Source organism: Ranitomeya imitator, chromosome 9 (assembly GCF_032444005.1).
Source record: "Ranitomeya imitator isolate aRanImi1 chromosome 9, aRanImi1.pri, whole genome shotgun sequence".
Lineage (NCBI taxonomy): Eukaryota > Metazoa > Chordata > Amphibia > Anura > Dendrobatidae > Ranitomeya > Ranitomeya imitator.
This window is the reverse complement of record NC_091290.1, coordinates 154,212,348-154,236,584: the sequence shown is the minus strand read 5'-3', so window position 1 is coordinate 154,236,584 and position 24,237 is coordinate 154,212,348. Positions and strand designations below refer to the sequence as shown.

At 57.1% G+C, this 24,237-nt stretch overlaps 1 protein-coding gene across 2 annotated transcripts; it reads right to left on the bottom strand.

Annotated features, from left to right (window-relative positions):
* Window positions 1-4,041: 4,041 nt before the first annotated feature.
* IL34 (interleukin 34) lies at window positions 4,042-23,787 on the bottom strand. 2 transcript variants are annotated; one of them, XM_069739535.1, is made up of 6 exons: window positions 21,538-23,787; window positions 12,460-12,521; window positions 12,191-12,291; window positions 11,675-11,752; window positions 7,227-7,388; window positions 4,042-4,607 (listed from the first exon to the last, which is right to left on the bottom strand). In XM_069739535.1, exons 2-6 carry the CDS (start codon window positions 12,506-12,508, stop codon window positions 4,380-4,382), a joined length of 618 nt encoding a protein of 205 aa, XP_069595636.1. In that variant the 5' UTR covers window positions 12,509-12,521; window positions 21,538-23,787; the 3' UTR covers window positions 4,042-4,379. The 2 variants fall into 2 exon arrangements, with proteins under 2 accessions (XP_069595636.1, XP_069595635.1); XM_069739534.1 differs by lacking the exon at window positions 4,042-4,607 and having other exon boundaries at window positions 6,768-7,388.
* Window positions 23,788-24,237: the final 450 nt, after the last annotated feature.

Sequence of the window (24,237 nt, the reverse complement as noted above, 5' to 3'; positions counted from 1 at the left end):
GGATAGTTGTGATACGCCATACACACTGGGGCAAATAGTCAAGCTGTCGCATTTCCTTGTTATGGAGGACGGAGCTGTTCTCATCACACTCATTTATAGAATATAGACGGGTATTCTGAAATGTCCTACAGGTCTGGGAGCTGTATTCATCCCCAAAAGGGGGTCTCTGATGTCACCCCTGGTGCCACACATGGCAGAAAGGTACCAGTGCATGCAGCACAGCAAGAAAGAAGAGCACTGAAGAGGCCGAGCACAAAGTACCAGCAGCAACAAATCCCTCCAAACATCAGATGACAAGTCCCGTAAAGCTGCACCAAACACCGTCCGCAGCACCGTACACCATCCCAACGCTCCTCCGCTATCTGCAGCACCGTACCCCGTCCCAACGCTCCTCCGCTATCCGCAGCACCGTACACCATCCCAACGCTCCTCCGCTATCTGCAGCACCGTACCCCGTCCCAACGCTCCTCCGCTATCCGCAGCACCGTACCCCGTCCCAACGCTCCTCCGCTATCCGCAGCACCGTACCCCGTCCCAACGCTCCTCCGCTATCCGCAACACCGTGCCCCGTCCCAACGCTCCTCCGCTATCCGCAGCACCGTACCCCGTCCCAACGCTCCTCCGCTATCCGCAACACCGTGCCCCGTCCCAACGCTCCTCCGCTATCCGCAGCACCGTACCCTGTCCCAACGCTCCTCCACAGCACCGTGCCCCTTCCCAGCTCTCCCGCGTCCCAGCAGCTCCGTGCCCCGTCTCGCTCCTCCACTGTCCATAGGACCATGCCCCATCTCATCACTCCTCTTGTGCACAGAACCGTGCCCCATCCCAAAGCTCCCCCACTGTCCGCATCTGTGCCCCATCCAACGTTCCCCCGTTCTGCACCGTGCCTGTCATGAACCGGAGGTGTCTGGTTGCCCCAGTTCATTCTGTAGGGATTTATTTATATTCCAGTTTGGAACTTGCAGCTGTCTGGTGCCCCCTTTACCCTCAGGTCAGTCAGGGAACTGCACCTAGTACAATTAGTCGCCAGAAAGGCTGCCTGCTCTTGTACTGGCTATTGGACTCGCTGCCTTGAGGGTAATATAATTATTCCCAGCCGCAGCCGAGTAATACACTTATAAACCCTGTTCCGTCACTGCCAGTTACCCAACAAGCTCAGTACGATCTGCTGCCACCAGCTCCTATTGCTATGACTAAAAGCGGGGCAGGAGCCAACCTAATCAGTAGCGTAATTTACTTCAGAGGACGCTGGAGGTACGTTTTAGAGCAAGGACGAGACTAGTAAATATTATAGCTTTTACTCCAAAAAGATTAGGTAGTGTTTACAAAAGTATATAAAAAGATATTACCAAAATGAGACAATCTAGTATGTACAGACAATTACAAAATAAAAGGGATTAAAAGAAAAGAAACAATTCTCTCATATCATGGATGACCATGGGGGTGACATCAAAACGCATCAGAGTGTCTCTTAGCTGGCTCCCTGGGCAAAAAACTAGTGCAAAATGAGGTCCCACTATCTTATACCCCCTGGTTGGGACTCCACTCCCCTTTCCAAAGAGACTCAGAACTTTATTAAAACGCATATTCGTCATAGCGTACACTGGGAACCTCATAGTCATGACGAAAGTATTACATGTCTTCTCACGATGTTAGCTTCCATTTAAGTCTACACATGGGGTAGCTGTGTGACCCGGTTAAGTAGTAATCCATTTCTGCTAGGCGCTGAGCTTAGAAAAACACTGTCAATCTACCCTGGCACATGGCAAATATGTAACTTTCACACCTATCTCACCACCTGGGATCGAATTATTCCATCCTGAATAACTCTGATTCACAATGAAGCACATGGTTCAGACAAAGGAAGGTTTCTGCTAATTAACACATTCTTGAGGGAGTGGGGAAGAGTGGTATAGAATTACACTGAGTTGAGAAGGAGAGCTTTCTAGGTAGTAAGAAAGAAGTATCGTTTCTCCTTGCGGAGAGTGACATCATAAGCATGGCGAGGTGAGGAGACAAGAAAGAGGGGCTGGGGGGGGGGGGGGGGGGGGCGGAACAGTTGCAGCTTGTCAGTAACACAACCAGAGATGTTTCAGCTCTGAATGTGTGTACTTTACACAGACCTAATGGGTGTAGCAGAGCTGGGTATATTCATCTCAGTGCCCCATCCCAACCCTCCCCACTATCTGCTGCACCGTGCCCCATCCTAACGCTCCCCCACTATCTGCTGCACCGAGCCCCAGTCCAATGCTCCTCCGCTGCATTGTGCCCCTTCCCAACACTCCCTCGCCGTCCGCAGCACCGTGCCCCTTCCCAACACTCCCTCGCCGTCCGCAGCACCGTGCCCCTTCCCAACACTCCCTCGCCGTCCGCAGCACCGTGCCCCTTCCCAACGCTCCCCCACTGTCCTCAGCACCGTGCCCCATCCCAACGCTCCCCCACTGTCCTCAGCACCGTGCCCCATCCCAACGCTCCCCCACTGTCCGTAGAACCGTGCCCCTTCCCAACGCTCCCCCACTGTCTGCAGCACCGTGCCCCATCCTAATGATCCCTCCATCACTTCAAACCCTTCCCCTTCCCACTGGTGGCAAAAACTCTGCCGGCTTCAGTCCCCATCCTTCTCCCTGTGACACCATTATGTATTGTGGCTCAGTGGTTAGCAATGTTGCTTTGCAGCGCTGGAGTCTTGGGTTCAAATCCCATCGCTATAAACATCTGTAAGAGTATTGTTACTTGCTTTTCCTGTATTTCTGTGGGTTTCCTTCCACCCTCTCACAAAATCATGGTGGTGCTATATAAGCGAGTACAATAAATAAGCCAGTTTTACCAGTAACACCCTGCCCTTACCTCTCCTGGAGGTGGAAGAAAAATGTAGGGACAGAGCCCCTGACTCCTCTGCAGATCCTACAATCTGGTACAGGAACGACCCCCAGCCGTATGACTACAGAGCCAGTCCTCTGACTATGGAACCACAGTGATATCGCAGCACTGGTGGCCACCATCACTGCACCAGCAGAATAGTGAGTGCAGCTCTGGAGTATGACCCCAGATAAGTCATGTATGCACTGGTTGCATTTGGCTGTAGATAGAAGTAATATGTTATAATTTTATAGTAAAATAATTTTTATGACAATATATAATATAATCTCATTAGAAAAATAAATGAATCCGACAATAAGAGAGGTCACATTCGGGCGATTCCTTTCTATGGAAGGTGATCCAGGACTTCAGCCTTTCCGGTGTTCACACTTCCGCTCAGTCATATCGGCTGCGGATCCAGGATGGACGGAAGCCATGATACCAGTGTGAACAAATCCTTCATACAGTGAGATAAATAGATCCTAGGAGAACAACGGCCCCACGTGCGAGAGCTGCTGCAGTGTAAAGCACAGTGAGATCATCCCACTATGCTTAGTGACTGCAGTGGATATAGATCCTTCTTCGTGATGGCTGTGGGGGCTGGTCAGGGGCAGGGAGCGGTGGGGGCTGGTCAGGGGCAGGGAGCGGTGGGGGCTGGTCAGGGGCAGGGAGCGGTGGGGGCTGGGCAGGGGCAGGGAGCGGTGGGGGCTGGTCAGGGGCTGGGAGCGGTGGGGGCTGGTCAGGGGCAGGGAGCGGTGGGGGCTGGTCAGGGGCAGGGAGCGGTGGGGGCTGGGCAGGGAGCGGTGGGGGCTGGTCAGGGGCAGGGAGCGGTGGGGGCTGGTCAGGGGCGGGGAGCGGTGGGGGCTGGGAGCGGTGGGGGCTGGTCAGGGGTAGGGAGCGGTGGGGGCTGGGAGCTGGTCAGGGGCTGGTCAGGGGCAGGGAGCGGTGGGGGCTGGTCAGGGGCAGGGAGCGGTGGGGGCTGGGAGCGGTGGGGGCTGGGAGCGGTGGGGGCTGGTCAGGGGCTGGGAGCGGTGGGGGCTGGTCAGGGGCAGGGAGCGGTGGGGGCTGGTCAGGGGCAGGGAGCGGTGGGGGCTGGTCAGGGGCAGGGAGCGGTGGGGGCTGGTCAGGGGCGGGGAGCGGTGGGGGCTGGGAGCGGTGGGGGCTGGTCAGGGGTAGGGAGCGGTGGGGGCTGGGAGCTGGTCAGGGGCTGGTCAGGGGCAGGGAGCGGTGGGGGCTGGTCAGGGGCTGGGAGCGGTGGGGGCTGGTCAGGGGCTGGGAGCGGTGGGGGCTGGTCAGGGAGCGGTGGGGGCTGGTCAGGGGCTGGGAGCGGTGGGGGCTGGTCAGGGGCTGGGAGCGGTGGGGCCTAGGCCTCAGAGTCCCCATCTCCTCTTGGTTAGTGGATCCAGAGTTTGGGGTGGGATAGAGCTGCCCGGACCCCTGACCTCAGTACACATTCTGTCCTCACTATTCACCTCCCTGATTCAGGGGACTCCAGTGATGACGTGGATGCGGGTACCCCTCTAACAGGACGGCCTCGGTGCAGCCCACGGGTCTGGCACAGGTCCAGTATGGCAGAGGGCATCCTGGGGCGCAGAGCGGGGCAGACAGAGGCCGCACTCCTCCTGGTACAAGACGTCCAGCACTCGCCAGCAGTCGTCCAGCAGATCCTTCGGAGCGACTCCTTTCACTTTATATCCTGGCGTCCACAATCGCCCCACAATGTCCTTGGCGATATCACTCAGGTCCGGCTGCAAAAGCAGGACAAAGCGGTGAGGACATGCACGAAGACCACAAGGCATCCCGTCACCTCCAGAGCTGAACTCACTCATCTGCTGTTACATTGTGTCTTATCCTCCGGTCACCTCCAGAGCTGAACTCACTCATCTGCTGTTACATCGTGTCTTATCCTCCGGTTACCTCCAGAGCTGAACTCACTCATCTGCTGTTACATCGTGTCTTATCCTCCGGTTATCTCCAGAGCTGAACTCACTCATCTGCCGTTACATCGTGTCTTATCCTCCGGTCACCTCCAGAGCTGAACTCACTCATCTGCTGTTACATCGTGTCTTATTCTCCTGTCATCTCCAGAGCTGAACTCACTCATCTGCTGTTACATCATGTCTTATCCTCCGGTCACCTCCAGAGCTGAACTCACTCATCTGCCGTTACATCGTGTCTTATCCTCCGGTTATCTCCAGAGCTGAACTCACTCATCTGCCGTTACATCGTGTCTTATCCTCCGGTCACCTCCAGAGCTGAACTCACTCATCTGCTGTTACATCGTGTCTTATTCTCCTGTCATCTCCAGAGCTGAACTCACTCATCTGCCGTTACATCGTGTCTTATCCTCCGGTCACCTCCAGAGCTGAACTCACTCATCTGCCGTTACATCGTGTCTTATCCTCCGGTCACCTCCAGAGCTGAACTCACTCATCTGCTGTTACATCGTGTCTTATCCTCCGGTCACCTCCAGAGCTGAACTCACTCATCTGCTGTTACATCGTGTCTTATCCTCCGGTCACCTCCAGAGCTGAACTCACTCATCTGCTGTTACATCGTGTCTTATCCTCCGGTCACCTCCAGAGCTGAACTCACTCATCTGCTGTTACATCGTGTCTTATCCTCCAGTTACCTCCAGAGCTGAACTCACTCATCTGCTGTTACATCATGTCTTATCCTCCGGTCACCTCCAGAGCTGAACTCACTCATCTGCTGTTACATCGTGTCTTATCCTCCGGTCACCTCCAGAGCTGAACTCACTCATCCGCTGTTACATCGTGTCTTATCCTCCGGTCACCTCCAGAGCTTAACTCACTCATCCGCTGTTACATCGTGTCTTATCCTCCGGTCACCTCCAGAGCTTAACTCACTCATCTGCTGTTACATCGTGTCTTATCCTCCGGTCACCTCCAGAGCTGAACTCACTCATCTGCTGTTACATCGTGTCTTATTCTCCGGTCACCTCCAGAGCTGAACTCACTATTCTGCTGTTACATCGTGTCTTAACCTCCGGTCACCTCCAGAGCTGAACTCACTATTCTGCTGTTACATCATGTCTTATCCTCCGGTCACCTCCAGAGCTGTGCTCACTATTCTGCTGTTACATCGTGTCTTATCCTCCGGTCACCTACAGAGCTGAACTCACTCATCTGCTGTTACATCGTGTCTTATCCTCCTGTCACCTCCAGAGCTGAACTCACTCATCTGCCGTTACATCGTGTCTTATCCTCCCGTCACCTCCAGAGCTGAACTCACTCATCTGCTGTTACATCGTGTCTTATCCTCCCGTCACCTCCAGAGCTGAACTTACTCATCTGCTGTTACATTGTGTCTTATCCTCCAGTCACCTCCAGAGCTGCGGTGCTCGGGTTGCTCTTACAGTCCAGTCACCCCTCCTGATACAATTATAAGATGACCTCACCTTATTACAGGTCATCACGCGGAGACGTGGCGCTGAGCGGAGGCGGTGAGGCGGTAAGCGGAGGTTAGTGAGCCATGCATGAGCCACAATCAGCAACTCCACTAAATGAGACAAAAACTCTAATTGTATAATGTGAGACAACAAAGCGTGAGAGCAGCTAGCCGACCGCAAAGAGGACCCCACCGAGGACACCGCGGACCCTCCATGTAACACCCACCGCACATCGCCTGCTTCTCTACCACTGACCCCTGTGCACACACTCCTCCAGACCCCACTATCCTCCTCCAGACCCCACTGTCCTCCTCTTCCTCCAGACCCCATCTATCCTCCTCCTCCTCCTCCTCCAGGCTCTTCTGTCCTCCTCTTCCTCCAGGCTCCTCTGTCCTCCTCTTCCTCCAGGCTCCTCTGTCCTCCTCTTCCTCCAGGCTCCTCTGTCCTCCTCTTCCTCCAGGCTCCTCTGTCCTCCTCTTCCTCCAGACTCCTCTTCCTCCAGGCTCCTCTGTCCTCCTCTTCCTCCAGGCTCCTCTGTCCTCCTCTTCCTCTAGACTCCTCTGTCCTCCTCTTTCTCCACACTCCTCTGGCCTCCTCTTCCTCCAGGCTCCTCTGTCCTCCTCTTCCTCTAGACTCCTCTGTCCTCCTCTTTCTCCACACTCCTCTGTCCTCCTCCTCCTCCAGGCTCCTCTGTCCTCCTCTTCCTCCAGACTCCTCTGTCCTCCTCTTTCTCCACACTCCTCTGTCCTCCTCTTCCTCCAGACTCCTCTGTCCTCTTCATCCAGACTCCTCTGTCCTCCCTCCAGACCCCTGTGTACCCTGTCTCCAGACTCTTTGGTCTCTGGTGAGTTATGTGTGGAATCCTTTCTATGCCAGTGAACCATCTGTGGCGGCCCGGACATTGTGCTCCCCTTCCCCCTCGTGTAGTGCTGAGAACATCTGCAGCGCTTCTTACCTGATTGCTGGTGTGAAGCTCAGTGAATATGGTCTTCAGATCGTTTATGTAGGAGCAGGAGGGATGTCTCTGCGGCAGCACGTGCCATATGCTCAGCAGCACATTCTCACTGACGATGCCCCACAAGAAGCGCAGCTCCTCCACCGAGATCCCCTTACTGATCTATGGGACAAATCCACATAGCCTTGCAGTGTCGCCACCAAGGAACGAGACGAAAGACCAACGTAAACCAAGAGGAGGGCATGCGATATTAGGGGGCTGCTTAGGCACAGTTAGTGCTGTGGTGCAGGTGTGGGACGTGCGCAGCTCCCAGCCGACGGTCCTTTCAACAAACATCTTTAAAGTTCTTCGTCTGCTAGTTTATGTGTTGGCAAAAAAAAAAGAAGGAGTGGGGCTTGTTGAGTTGTACATAGCAAATTTCATTGTTCTAAAAGGAGACATGTCTAGAGGAGAAGGAGGAGGACCAAGAAAAAGAAGGAGGACGGAGGAGTCTGGAGGGGAAGAAGAAGGAGGACGGAGGAGTCTGGAGGGGAAGAAGAAGGAGGACGGAGGAGTCTGGAGGGGAAGAAGAAGGAGGACGGAGGAGTCTGGAGGGGAAGAAGAAGGAGGACGGAGGAGTCTGGAGGGGAAGAAGAAGGAGGACGGAGGAGTCTGGAGGGGAAGAAGAAGGAGGACAGAGGAGTCTGGAGGGGAAGAAGAAGGAGGACGGAGGAGTCTGGAGGGGAAGAAGGAGGACGGAGGGGAAGAAGAAGGAGGACGGAGGGGAAGAAGAAGGAGGACGGAGGGGAAGAAGAAGGAGGACGGAGGGGAAGAAGAAGGAGGACGGAGGAGTCTGGAGGGGAAGAAGAAGGAGGACGCAGGGGAAGAAGAAGGAGGACGGAGGAGTCTGGAGGGGAAGAAGAAGGAGGACGGAGGAATCTGGAGGGGAGGACGGAGGAATCTGGAGGGGAGGATGGAGGAGTCATGCAGGGAATTAGGAGGATGGAGGAATCTGGAGGGGAGGATGGAGGAATCTGGAGGGGAGGATGGAGGAATCTGGAGGGGAGGATGGAGGAGTCATGCAGGGGATTAGGAGGATGGAGGAATATGGAGGGGAAAGAGGAGTCATGGAGGGGAAGGAGGAGGACAGCGGAATCATGGAGGGGAAGAAGGAGGACAGGAATCATGGAGGGGAAGAAGGAGGACAGAGAAGTTTGGAGGGGGAAGAAGGAGAAGGAGGACGGATGAGTCTGAAGGGGAAGAAGAAAGAGGACGGATGAGTCTGGAGAAAAAGAATGAAGGATGGAGTCAGAGAGAAGGAGGAGTCTGGAGGAGATAATAGTGTAGAGAGAAGTCTGGCAGCAGCTTACTCGCGTCTCAGCACTGACAACATATAGGCTGAGTTGTGCTTTTCATTGATAGAGAAAGTTCACCCTGAAGAAGTGGAGATATTGTTGGATGAACCCTCTGGTTTTGGGCAGGAGACTCTGGAGAAATGTTCCTCCAGAAGATGAAAGTTTCCTTATAACCCTGCATAGTGTCAGAGTTTTCGCACCTAGAGCTGCCATGTTGTATGATCCCAGGGAGATCTCAGGCCTTAACAGATCCTGCTCCATGTGTGGCATGATGAAATAAAAGCCTGGACACTTCAGGATTCTTTACTGGGAATGTTCAAATATTTGCCAGAATACGGAAACTTCTTAGGACGGTGGTGATGAAGACTATGAAACTAAATAGGGGAGGAAACACAGAAAGAAGGAGATCCCTAGGGGAAGCAACACAGAGCAGGAAACAGGGAACTATAGAGATCAAGCAAGGAGGAACTATGGAAGAAGTAGGTCCCAGGGAAAGAAAACCCGAGAGGAGGGGATTCTGATGGGAGGAGGTCCCATGAGGAGGAAACAAAAATTGTAGGTGATCTCAAGGGGAGGAAAAAGAGAAAAGAGATCCTGATAGGAGCAAACATGGGAAAAAAGGTAGATCCCGTGGGGAGCTTAGGAAGGACGCAAACAGGGAGATCCTGGGGGGACGAAGGATAGAAATAAGGAGATCCGGAGTGGAGGAAACACGGATAGGAGGAGATCCAGAGTGGAGGAAACACGGATGGGAGCAGATCCAGAGTGGAGGAAACACGGATGGGAGGAGATCCCGAGGGGAGGAAACACAGATGGGAGGAGATCCCGAGGGGAGGAAACACGGATGGGAGGAGATCCCGAGGGGAGGAAACACGGATGGGAGGAGATCCCGAGGGGAGGAAACACGGATGGGAGGAGATCCCGAGGGGAGGAAACACAGATGGGAGGAGATCCAGAGTGGAGGAAACACGGATGGGAGGAGATCCAGAGTGGAGGAAACACGGATGGGAGGAGATCCAAAGTGGAGGAAACACGGACGGGAGGAGATCCAGAGTGGAGGAAACACGGATGGGAGGAGATCCAGAGTGGAGGAAACACGGATGGGAGGAGATCCAGAGTGGAGGAAATACGGATGGGAGGAGATCCGGAGTTGAGGAAACACGGATGGGAGGAGATCCGGAGGGGAGGAAACACGGATGGGAGGAGATCCGGAGGGGAGGAAACACGGATGGGAGGAGATCCAGAGTGGAGGAAACACGGATGGGAGGAGATCCAGAGTGGAGGAAACACGGATGGGAGGAGATCCAAAGTGGAGGAAACACGGATGGGAGGAGATCCAGAGTGGAGGAAACACGGATGGGAGGAGATCCAGAGTGGAGGAAACACGGATGGGAGGAGATCCAAAGTGGAGGAAACACGGATGGGAGGAGATCCAGAGTGGAGGAAACACGGATGGGAGGAGATCCAGAGTGGAGGAAATACGGATGGGAGGAGATCCGGAGTTGAGGAAACACGGATGGGAGGAGATCCAGAGTGGAGGAAATACGGATGGGAGGAGATCTGGAGTTGAGGAAACACGGATGGGAGGAGATCCGGAGGGGAGGAAACACGGATGGGAGGAGATCCAGAGTGGAGGAAACACGGATGGGAGGAGATCCAGAGTGGAGGAAACACGGATGGGAGGAGATCCAGAGTGGCGGAAACACGGATGGGAGGAGATCCAGAGTGGAGGAAACACGGATGGGAGGAGATCCAGAGTGGAGGAAACACGGATGGGAGGAGATCCAGAGTGGAGGAAACACGGATGGGAGGAGATCCAGAGTGGAGGAAATATGGATGGGAGGAGATCCGGAGTTGAGGAAACACGGATGGGAGGAGATCCAGAGTGGAGGAAACACGGATGGGAGGAGATCCAGAGTGGAGGAAACACGGATGGGAGGAGATCCAGAGTGGAGGAAACACGGATGGGAGGAGATCCGGAGGGGAGGAAACACGGATGGGAGGAGATCCAGAGTGGAGGAAACACGGATGGGAGGAGATCCAGAGTGGAGGAAACACGGATGGGAGGAGATCCAGAGTGGAGGAAACACGGATGGGAGGAGATCCAGAGTGGAGGAAACACGGATGGGAGGAGATCCAGAGTGGAGGAAACACGGATGGGAGGAGATCCAGAGTGGAGGAAACACGGATGGGAGGAGATCCAGAGTGGAGGAAACACGGATGGGAGGAGATCCAGAGGGGAGGAAACACGGATGGGAGGAGATCCAGAGTGGAGGAAACACGGATGGGAGGAGATCCAGAGTGGAGGAAACACGGATGGGAGGAGATCCAGAGTGGAGGAAACACGGATGGGAGGAGATCCCGAGGGGAGGAAACACGGATGGGAGGAGATCCCGAGGGGAGGAAACATGGAGAGAAGTAGAAGACAGAAGGAAACAGGGAACCATGGAGATTGCAAAAAAGGTAAAAACATGAAGAGGAGGAGATCTGGAGGAAGAGAACATGCAGATGGAGATCACCTGGGGGCATCCAGGAAAGAATATTAAGATAAGGAGATCGTAAGCGTCAGAGGAAATATCCTCCACTCTTGTCTGGATTTTGCACAGATCCGGAGGCCGGCTATTATCTGCCATTTCTTGGCTGGAATATTTCCTCCTTCCCATGATGATCCGTCCTCTATTGTCCGCTGTCCAGACAGTCCAGCATGGCCGCCTGTAGACGCCTGTTCTGGAGAATAATGTCCATAAAGAACAAGGTCTCCTCTGACCTGAGTGGTTCTGGGTCTGACTCTCATGGTCTCATCACCATGAATCTGTGGGGGGCACCGCTCTGGAAGTGGGGTGTCGGGAGACTTCACTGGGCCCGATCCCTGCTCGTCCATGTGATCGCTGCATTAGATATGTGGACTACAGGGGCCGACAACCTTCTGGACAATGATCATGATCACAGGTTGTCAGGGTCTGAGCGGAGGACTCCATCATCCCGCACATGGCGAGAGGTGACAGGCTCTTAAAGGGACGCCATGTAAACCTACCCCGGCTGCAGCACAAGACAAGTCTCCATACTGAGGGGAAACCTACAATATGACCCATCACAGACAGACGGCGCCCCTACCAGGCTGCTGATGTTCTCGCAGCGCAGGATCTCCTCGTACTTCACAGGCAGCTGATAATCTGTCGGGAAGTAGTCACGCTGCAACGAGAAGAGAGAGAGGCAGAGAGAAGAAAAGTAAGTGCCCCCTCTCCAGAACAGGATCTGCTCATCAGTCTCACAGGGCATGGACCATGAGAAAAGTAAGTGCCCCCTTCATTGGTGGCGTTATTGGGATGATGAGGGTGATTCAAATGCTGCAATCTTCTCCACCGCCATGCTTTACACTGCAGGTATCAGGTCCTTCCTCTCTCCAGGGACTGTTGTCCCGCACGTACTTCCTTACCTCCAGAGTCCCAGACGTCAGCGTGACCCTGGACCGGCGTGTAGTGTAAATGTAGGGGGCACTTACTTATCCCACAGGTGACATGGCAGATCTCTGCGGTACTGTACAGCATCTATGTGTGGAGGTCTTCTATGTAGACGGGGGCACTCGTCTGTACGACCCCCGCCCGTCCGCCAGCGCCGCCGCGCACTCACCATGTACATGATGCGGTTTTCATACTGGAGTTTACGACTTAACAGTTCTATGATCCGACACTTGTCCTGAATCGCGGCCGTCCTCACCAGAACCAGGACCCCTGCAATACACAAAGCTGTAACCTCCCAGCGAGACCCAACGGGCAAGCCTGGCATGGTGTGCATGAACCAGGAGGCTCAGGATGAATGGAATATAGGTTCAAAGGGATTGTGAGACGGCGACGCAGCAAGGGAGGTGTGCGCTGAGGGGTCCTGTCCAAAATACTCACAGAGGAAGATGACGACTCCTCTCTGCACAGCCATCCTGCTCACCGACATCTGCGGGCACCACCTAAGGAAAGAGGAGAAGCAAGTGTGAGCCCCCCAGTGCTAACTGCACCCTCCGAAGTCAGGACCAAACCCCAAGATCAGACCCCCCCCACAGCCCAGTGTACGGACCACCCCCCACAGCCCAGCGCCATGTACAGACCACACACCAGAGCCCAGCGCCACGTACAGACCACACACGACAGCCCAGTGCCATGTACAGACCACCGCCCAGAGCTCAGCGCCATGTACAGACCACACCCCCACAGCCCAGCGCCATGTACAGACCACCCCGACAGCCCAGTGCCATGTACGGACTACCCCCCACAGCCCAGCGCCATGTACAGACCACCCCGACAGCCCAGTGCCATGTACAGACCATCCCCCCACAGCTCAGTGCCACGTACAGACCACACACCAGAGCCCAGTGCCATGTACAGACCACCCCCCCACAGCTCAGTGCCACGTACAGACCACACACCACAGCCCAGTGCCATGTACAGACCACCGCCCAGAGCTCAGCGCCATGTAGACCACACACCAGAGCCCAGCGCCATGTACAGACCACCCCCCCACAGCCCAGCGCCATGTACAGACCACCCCCCACAGCCCAGCGCAATGTACAGACCACCCTCCACAGCCCAGCGCCATGTACAGACCACCCCCCCACAGCCCAGCGCCATGTACAGACCACACACCACAGCCCAGCGCCATGTACAGACCACCCCCCCACAGCCCAGCGCCATGTACAGACCACACACCACAGCCCAGTGCCATGTACAGACCACCCCCCCACAGCCCAGCGCCATGTACAGACCACACACCACAGCCCAGCGCAATGTACAGACCACCCCCCCACAGCCCAGCGCCATGTACAGACCACCCACCAGAGCCCAGCGCCATGTACAGACCACCCCCCCACAGCCCAGCGCCATGTACAGACCACCGCCCAGAGCCCAGCGCCATGTACAGACCACACACCAGAGCCCAGCGCCATGTACAGACCACCCCCCCACAGCCCAGCGCCATGTACAGACCACCCCCCCACAGCCCAGCGCCATGTACAGACCACCCCCCACAGCCCAGCGCAATGTACAGACCACCCCCCCACAGCCCAGCGCCATGTACAGACCACCCCCCCACAGCCCAGCGCCATGTACAGACCACACACCACAGCCCAGTGCCATGTACAGACCACCCCCCCACAGCCCAGCGCCATGTACAGACCACACACCACAGCCCAGCGCAATGTACAGACCACCCCCCCACAGCCCAGCGCCATGTACAGACCACCCACCAGAGCCCAGCGCCATGTACAGACCACCCCCCCACAGCCCAGCGCCATGTACAGACCACCGCCCAGAGCCCAGCGCCATGTACAGACCACACACCAGAGCCCAGCGCCATGTACAGACCACCCCCCCACAGCCCAGCGCCATGTACAGACCACCCCCCCACAGCCCAGCGCCATGTACAGACCACCCCCCCACAGCCCAGCGCCATGTACAGACCACACACCACAGCCCAGTGCCATGTACAGACCACCGCCCAGAGCTCAGCGCCATGTGCAGACCACCCCCCCACAGCTCAGCGCCATGTACAGACCACCCCCCACAGCTCAGCGCCATGTACAGACCACACCCCAGAGCCATGTACAGACAACACACCACAGCCCAGCGCCATGTACAGACCACCCCCCACAGCCCAGCGCCATGTACAGACCACCCCCCCACAGCCCAGTGCCATGTACAGACCACCGCCCAGAGCTCAGCGCCATGTACAGACCACCCCCCCACAGCCCAGCGCCATGTACAGACCACCCCCCCACAGCCCAGCGCCACGTACAGACCACCACCAGAGCCCAGTGCCACGTACAGACCACCCCCCACAGCCCAGCGCCATGTACAGACCACCCACCAGAGCCCATCGCCATATACGGACCACCTCTCACAGCCCAGCACCATGTACAGACCACACCCAGAGCTCAGCGCCATGTACGGACCACCCCGACAGCTCAGCGCCATGTACAGACCACCCCCCCACAGCCCTGCGCCATGTACAGACCACCCCCACAGCCCAGCGCCATGTACAGACCACCGCCCAGAGCTCAGCGCCACGTACAGACCACACACCAGAGTCCAGCGCCACGTACAGACCACCTCCCACAGCCCAGCGCCATGTACAGATCACCCCCACAGCCCAGCGCCATGTACAGACCACCCCCCACAGCCCAGCGCCATGTACAGACCACCCCCCCACAGCCCAGCGCCATGTACAGACCACCCCCCACAGCCCAGTGCCATGTACAGACCACCCCCCCACAACCCAGCGCCACATACAGACCACCCTCCACAGCCCAGCGCCATGTACGGACCACCCCCCACAGCCCAGCGCCATGTACGGACTACCCCCCACAGCCCAGCGCCATGTACGGACTACCCCCCACCGCCCAGAGCCATGTACAGACCACCCACCAGAGCCCAGTGCCACGTACAGACCACCACCAGAGCCCAGTGCCACGTACAGACCACCCCCCACAGCCCAGCACCATGTACAGACCACCCACCAGAGCCCATCGCCATATACGGACCACCTCCCACAGCCCAGCGCCATGTACGGACCACCCACCAGAGCCCAGTGCCACGTACAGACCACCACCAGAGCCCAGTGCCACGTACAGACCACCCCCCACAGCCCAGCACCATGTACAGACCACCCCCCACAGCCCAGCGCCATGTACAGACCACCTCTCACAGCTCAGCGCCATGTACAGACCACCCCCCACAGCCCAGCGCCATGTACAGACCACCCCCCCACAGCCCAGCGCCATGTACAGACCACCCCCCCACAGCCCAGCGCCATGTACAGACCACCCCCCCACAGCCCAGCGCCATGTACAGACCACCTCTCACAGCTCAGCGCCATGTACAGACCACCCCCCCACAGCCCAGCGCCATGTACAGACCACCCTCCACAGCCCAGCGCCATGTACAGACCACCCCCCACAGCCCAGTGCCATGTAGAGACCACCCCCCACAGCCCAGCGCCATGTACAGACCACACCCCAGAGCCCAGCGCCATGTACAGACAACACACCACAGCTCAGCGCCATGTACAGACCACCCCCCACAGCTCAGCGCCATGTACAGACCACACCCCAGAGCCATGTACAGACAACACACCACAGCCCAGCGCCATGTACAGACCACACCCCAGAGCCCAGCGCCATGTACAGACCACACCCCAGAGCCCAGCGCCATGTACAGACCACACCCCAGAGCCCAGCGCCATGTACAGACCACCCTCCACAGCCCAGCGCCATGTACAGACCACCCTCCACAGCCCAGCGCCATGTACAGACCACCCCCCCACAGCCCAGCGCCATGTACAGACCACCCCCCCACAGCCCAGCGCCATGTACAGACCACCCCCCCACAGCCCAGCGCCATGTACAGACCACCCCCCCACAGCCCAGTCCCATGTACAGACCACCGCCCAGAGCTCAGCGCCATGTACAGACCACCCCCCCACAGCCCAGCGCCATGTACAGACCACCCCCCCACAGCCCAGCGCCATGTACAGACCACCGCCCAGAGCTCAGCGCCATGTACAGACCACCCCCCCACAGCCCAGCGCCATGTACAGACCACCCCCCACAGCCCAGCGCCATGTACAGACCACCCCCCCACAGCCCAGCGCCATGTACAGACCACCCCCCACAGCCCAGCGCCATGTACAGACCACCCACCAGAGCCCATCGCCATATACGGACCACCCCCCACAGCCCAGCGCCATGTACGGACCACCCACCAGAGCCCAGTGCCACGTACAGACCACCACCAGAGCCCAGTGCCACGTACAGACCACCCCCCACAGCCCAGCGCCATGTACAGACCACCCACCAGAGCCCATCGCCATATACGGACCACCTCTCACAGCCCAGCACCATGTACAGACCACCGCCCAGAGCTCAGCGCCATGTACGGACCACCCCGACAGCTCAGCGCCATGTACAGACCACCCCCCCACAGCCCTGCGCCATGTACAGACCACCCCCACAGCCCAGCGCCACGTACAGACCACCGCCCAGAGCTCAGCGCCACGTACAGACCACACACCAGAGTCCAGCGCCACGTACAGACCACCCCCCACAGCCCAGCGCCATGTACAGACCACCCCCCACAGCCCAGCGCCATGTACAGACCACCCCCCACAGCCCAGCGCCATGTACAGACCACCCACCAGAGCCCATCGCCATATACGGACCACCCCCCACAGCCCAGCGCCATGTACGGACCACCCACCAGAGCCCAGTGCCACGTACAGACCACCCCCCACAGCCCAGCGCCATGTACGGACCACCCACCAGAGCCCAGTGCCACGTACAGACCACCACCAGAGCCCAGTGCCACGTACAGACCACCCCCCACAGCCCAGCGCCATGTACAGACCACCCACCAGAGCCCATCGCCATATACGGACCACCTCTCACAGCCCAGCACCATGTACAGACCACCGCCCAGAGCTCAGCGCCATGTACGGACCACCCCGACAGCTCAGCGCCATGTACAGACCACCCCCCCACAGCCCAGCGCCATGTACAGACCACCCACCAGAGCCCATCGCCATATACGGACCACCTCTCACAGCCCAGCACCATGTACAGACCACCGCCCAGAGCTCAGCGCCATGTACGGACCACCCCCACAGCCCAGCGCCATGTACAGACCACCGCCCAGAGCTCAGCGCCACGTACAGACCACACACCAGAGTCCAGCGCCATGTACAGACCACCTCCCACAGCCCAGCGCCATGTACAGATCACCCCCACAGCCCAGCGCCATGTACAGACCACCCCCCACAGCCCAGCGCCATGTACAGACCACCCCCCACAGCCCAGCGCCATGTACAGACCACCCCCCACAGCCCAGTGCCATGTACAGACCACCCCCCCACAACCCAGCGCCACATACAGACCACCCCCACAGCCCAGCGCCATGTACGGACCACCCCCCACAGCCCAGCGCCATGTACGGACTACCCCCCACCGCCCAGAGCCATGTACAGACCACACCCCAGAGCCCAGTGCCACGTACAGACCACCCCCCACAGCCCAGCACCATGTACAGACCACCCACCAGAGCCCATCGCTATATACGGACCACCTCCCACAGCCCAGCGCCATGTACGGACCACCCACCAGAGCCCAGTGCCAGGTACAGACCACCACCAGAGCCCAGTGCCACGTACAGACCACCCCCCACAGCCCAGCACCATGTACAGACCACCCCCCACAGCCCAGCGCCATGTACAGACCACCTCTCACAGCTCAGCGCCATGTACAGACCACACACCCACAGCCCACTGCCATGTACAGACCACCTCTCACAGCTCAGCGCCATGTACAGACCACCCCCCACAGCCCAGCGCCATGTACAGACCACCCCCCCACAGCCCAGCGCCATGTACAGACCACCTCTCACAGCTCAGCGCCATGTACAGACCACACACCCACAGCCCACTGCCATGTACAGACCACCTCTCACAGCTCAGCGCCATGTACAGACCACCCCCCCACAGCCCAGCGCCATGTACAGACCACCCTCCACAGCCCAGCGCCATGTACAGACCACCCTCCACAGCCCAGCACCATGTACAGACCACCCCCCACAGCCCAGTGCCATGTAGAGACCAACCCCCACAGCCCAGCGCCATGTACAGACCACACCCCAGAGCCCAGCGCCATGTACAGACCACCCTCCACAGCCCAGCGCCATGTACAGACCACCCCCCACAGCTCAGCGCCATGTACAGACCACACCCCAGAGCCCAGCGCCATGTACAGACCACCCTCCACAGCCCAGCGCCATGTACAGACCACCCTCCACAGCCCAGCGCCATGTACAGACCACCCTCCACAGCCCAGCGCCATGTACAGACCACCCCCCACAGCCCAGCGCCATGTACAGACCACCCTCCACAGCCCAGCGCCATGTACAGACCACCCCCCACAGCCCAGCGCCATGTACAGACCACCCCCCACAGCCCAGCGCCATGTACAGACCACCCCCCATAGCCCAGCGCCATGTACAGACCACCCTCCACAGCCCAGCGCCATGTACAGACCACCCTCCACAGCCCAGCGCCATGTACAGACCACCCCCCACAGCCCAGCGCCATGTACAGACCACCCTCCACAGCCCAGCGCCATGTACAGACCACCCCCCACAGCCCAGCGCCATGTACAGACCACCCCCCATAGCCCAGCGCCATGTACAGACCACCCTCCACAGCCCAGCGCCATGTACAGACCACCCCCCACAGCCCAGCGCCATGTACAGACCACCCTCCACAGCCCAGCGCCATGTACAGACCACCCCCCACAGCCCAGCGCCATGTACAGACCACCCCCCATAGCCCAGCGCCATGTACAGACCACCCCCCACAGCCCAGCGCCATGTACAGACCACCCCGAGGGCACAGGCTGTACATATATAATTATATACAGGAGAAGCCCAGGTTATACCGGCTGTACATATATAATTATATACAGGAGATGCCCAGGTTATACCGGCTGTACATATATAATTATATACAGGAGATGCCCAGGTTATACCGGCTGTACATATATAATTATATACAGGAGAAGCCCAGGTTATACCGGCTGTACATATATAATTATATACAGGAGATGCCCAGGTTATACCGGCTGTACATATATAATTATATACAGGAGAAGCCCAGGTTATACCGGCTGTACATATATAATTATATACAGGAGAAGCCCAGGTTATACCGGCTGTACATATATAATTATATACAGGAGATGCCCAGGTTATACCGGCTGTACATATATAATTATATACAGGAGATGTCCAGGTTATACCAGCTGTACATATATAATTATATACAGGAGAAGCCCAGGTTATACCGGCTGTACATATATAATTATATACAGGAGATGTCCAGGTTATACCGGCTGTACATATATAATTATATACAGGAGATGTCCAGGTTATACCGGCTGTACATATATAATTATATACAGGAGATGCCCAGGTTATATCGGCTGTACATATATAATTATATACAGGAGATGCCCAGGTTATATCGGCTGTACATATATAATTATATACAGGAGATGCCCAGGTTATACCGGCTGTACATATATATATACCACGCCAAGGTGACCCTGGCCGGGACGGTCCTACACTGTCTAATATTGAAACCATGTGTCAGGGTTTACCTCAATGTGCAGAAGGACAGACAAAGGGCCGGGGCCCGAACTGTGGACACCCGCCAAGGGAAGCTATTAAATGTAATATCCAGCACCAGGAAGGCCCGATGGTGGGATGGTCCGACTGTGGGATGGCCCGATGGTGGGATGGTCCGACTGTGGGATGGCCCGATGGTGGGATGGTCCGACTGTGGGATGGCCCGACGGTGGCCCAATGGTGGGATGGCCAGATGGTGGCATGGCCCGACTGTGGCATGGCCCGACGGTGGGATGGCACACTGGAGGGATGGTCCGATGGAGGGATGGCCCGATGGAGGGATGGCCCGATGGTGGGATGGTCCGAAGGTGGGATGGTCCAATGACGGGATGAAGCAATGTGTATGGTCTGAGCACTGACTGAGCGCTGACAGGCGGACCCCCCACCCCTGTACCCTCTGCAGTAATGTGTATGGTCTGAGCACTGACAGGCGGACCCCCCACCCCTGTACCCTCTGCAGTAATGTGTATGGTCTGAGCACTGACGGGCGGACCCCCCACCCCTGTACCCTCTGCAGTAATGTGTATGGTCTGAGCACTGACGGGCGGACCCCCCACCCCTGTACCCTCTGCAGCAATGTGTATGGTCTGAGCGCTGACAGGCGGACCCCCCACCCCTGTACCCTCTGCAGTAATGTGTATGGTCTGAGCACTGACAGGCGGACCCCCCACCCCTCTAACCTCTGCAGTAATGTGTATGGTCTGAGCACTGACAGGCGGACCCCCCACCCCTGTACCCTCTGCAGTAATGTGTATGGTCTGAGCACTGACGGGCGGACCCCCCACCCCTGTAACCTCTGCAGTAATGTGTATGGTCTGAGCACTGACAGGCGGACCCCCCACCCCTGTAACCTCTGCAGTAATGTGTATGGTCTGAGTACTGACAGGCGGACCCCCCACCCCTGTACCCTCTGCAGCAATGAGTATGGTCTGAGCACTGACAGGCGGACCCCCCACCCCTGTAACCTCTGCAGTAATGTGTATGGTCTGAGCACTGACAGGCGGACCCCCCACCCCTGTACCCTCTGCAGTAATGTGTATGGTCTGAGCACTGACAGGCGGACCCCCCACCCCTGTACCCTCTGCAGTAATGTGTATGGTCTGAGCACTGACAGGCGGACCCCCCACCCCTGTACCCTCTGCAGTAATGTGTATGGTCTGAGTACTGACAGGCGGACCCCCCACCCCTGTACCCTCTGCAGCAATGAGTATGGTCTGAGCACTGAAAGGCGGACCCCCCACCCCTGTACCCTCTGCAGTAATGTGTATGGTCTGAGCACTGACAGGCAGACCCCCCACCGGGTGGATGCCCGGGTTATAGCGGGGGTCTCATACCACTGTATAGGGTAGTTGGGGGGCACGGCTCGTGCCTGTTGCGGGAATTTTCGAGCTCGGGATGGGATTACGGGGGCGGTAACTCAGCGCCCGGTGGGGAGCGGCACGGGCTGATAACAGAGAACCAGGTGCATCTATTAACCCATTAATAGGCTCTGGAGGGTCCCATGTGCCGTCTGCATTATTGTGCAGCTGTTCTGGGGTCTCGAACAGTTGGGTGAAGCTCAGGGCAGAACTAGAAGCTCTCGGACGCCAATGCACAATCCCCCTCAGTGACCGGCGTTCATTGTTCTGGTGGTCTTATGGCACAAGGGACCCACCAGAATGACCTCCGCACTGCCGGCAACTGGTCACCTGACCCCACTTTCTACAGGGACGCTACACTTATGGCCAGTTTGGTGACGTTTTGCTCCCTGTTATGGTGTGTACTCACCGGACTCAGTTCAGGGTCCTCGCTGTACTCGGGGGTCTCCCGTGCGGCTCTGGTTGGGGTTCTCACTGTACTCTGGGGTCTCCTGTGTGGCTCTGGTTGGGGTCCTCGCTGTATTCTGGGGTCCGCGTTGTACTCTGGGGTCTCCTGTGTGGCTCTGGTTGGGGTCCTCGCTGTACTCTGGGGTCCTCGCTGTACTCTGGGGTCTCCTGTGTGGCTCTGGTTGGGGTCCTCGCTGTACTCTGGGGTCCTCGCTGTACTCTGGGGTCTCCTGTGTGGCTCTGGTTAGGGTCCTCGCTGTATTCTGGGGTCCGCGTTGTACTCTGGGGTCTCCTGTGTGGCTCTGGTTGGTGTCCTCGCTGTACTCCGGGGGTCCTCGCTGTACTCTGGGGTCTCCTGTGTGGCTCTGGTTAGGGTCCTCGCTGTATTCTGGGGTCCGCGTTGTACTCTGGGGTCTCCTGTGTGGCTCTGGTTGGGGTCCTCGCTGTATTCTGGGGTCCGCGTTGTACTCTGGGGTCTCCTGTGTGGCTCTGGTTGGGGTCCTCGCTGTACTCTGGGGTCCGCGTTGTACTCTGGGGTCTCCTGTGTGGCTCTGGTTGGGGTCCTCGCTGTACTCTGGGGTCTCCTGTGTGGCTCTGGTTAGGGTCCTCGCTGTATTCTGGGGTCCGCGTTGTACTCTGGGGTCTCCTGTGTGGCTCTGGTTGGTGTCCTCGCTGTACTCCGGGGGTCCTCGCTGTACTCGGGGCGTCTCTGCTGTGTACAAGTTCCTGTCTGGACCAGCGTGACTGCGGGTTACATCTGGGGTCGGAGCTGCAGCTGTTCCCTCCCTCTCTTATAAATGGCAGATGTAAAGTGCAGACTCACAGCGGTGCACAAGGGTACTACTACACCCATCATACACTACACTCAATGTGTAACAGCAGAATGGTGAGTGCAGCTCTGGGGGTGACTAGAGAATAAGACACGATGTAAAAGCAGAATAGTGAGTGCAGCTCTGGGGGTGACTGGAGAATAAGATGATGTAACAGCAGACTAGTGAGTGCGGCTCTAGAGGTGACTAGAGGATAAGACGACGTAACAGCAGAATAGTGAGTGCAGCTCTGGAGGTGACTGGAGGATAAGACATGATGTAACAGCAGAATAGTGAGTGCAGCTCTGGAGGTGACTGGAGGATAAGATATGATGTAACAGTATCATAGTGAGTGCAGCTCTAGGGGTGACTGGAGGATTAGACACGATGTAAGAGCAGAATAGTGAGCGCAGCTCTGGAGGGGCCTGGAGGATAAGACACGATGTAAGAGCAGAATAGTGAGCGCAGCTCTGGAGGTGACTGGAGGATAAGGCACGATGTAGCAGCAGAATAGTGAGCGCAGCTCTGGAGGTGACTGGAGGATAAGGCACGATGTTAGAGCAGACGAGTGAGCGCAGCTCTGGAGGTGAGTAGAGCGTTGCAGTGAATGTATCAGGTCACATTCTGGCTGGTGACGGTGCAGATGTTGGGTGGAGTGGTCTGCGTGTTCTCCGGGATTTAGGGTGCATGTGTCACTGCCATGTGCTCCCTCTGGTGACTGTTGGCCGCCATGTGGGCAGTGATGTGGACGGCTGTGAGTAGTCGTGTTCCCGGCAGTTACATATTCAGGGATCAGTCACAGATACACTGGCACACAGTGACGACTCCCTGCTGTGCCAGGACCTCCACCATGATGTCACCCGCCTGGAAGCCTGGCTCTCCTGGGAGGCGCAGATGGAGGAGACTTTGTTGTCTGCTGATGACGCCGTTGTTGCTCACTGGAAGCTCAGTCATCGCCACGAGAAATGAGCTCAATGACCACAGGACAGGTGGATGAGCTCTACTGTTCTCTGGTATCAGCCGCAGAGAAGCTGCTCGCTGGTAGTAGACTGGGTCTGAACCAGACAGAACAAGAATGAAATCTGCTGGCGGGGACGTCGTCAGGTTAGCCGGGGTCAGGAATCAGAGGCAGAACCGTCAGGCAATTGAAGGGTTAAATCCGTCTGTAGGGACTTCCCTCCACAATGGTGACTTACTCTACAGTCATAATGAATCTGGATCTCCACATTCCCATATTACCGCTGACCAGGAATCAGTATTTAACCATTTAGGGGAGAAATAAGAAAAGAAAGCACCAAGGACCTAGGAGACCGGAGTGCCAGAGATTAGACTCGTAAGATTGAAAATCTGTGCACACCCGAAAAAAGACAAAAAATACATGAGGCCGTTCAGAAGTCGGTACTGCAGGCTGACCAGTAACTGGTCTCATCCTAGAAAGGGCACAGACTATACTGAGGATACAGCCGGCAGCAATACAGGCGCCAGAAAGAGCACAGACTATACTGAGGATACAGCCGGCAGCAATACAGGCGCCAGAAAGAGTACAGACTATACTGAGGATACAGCCGGCAGCAATACAGGCGCCAAAAAGAGCACAGACTATACTGAGGATACAGCCGGCAGCAATACAGGCGCCAGAAAGAGCACAGACTATACTGAGGATACAGCCGGCAGCAATACAGGCGCCAGAAAGAGCACAGACTATACTGAGGATACAGCCGGCAGCAATACAGGGGCCAGAAAGAGCACAGACTATACTGAGGAAACAGCCAGCAGCAATACAGGCGCCAGAAAGAGCACATACTATACTCAGGATACAGCCGGCAGCAATACAGACGCCAGAAAGAGCACAG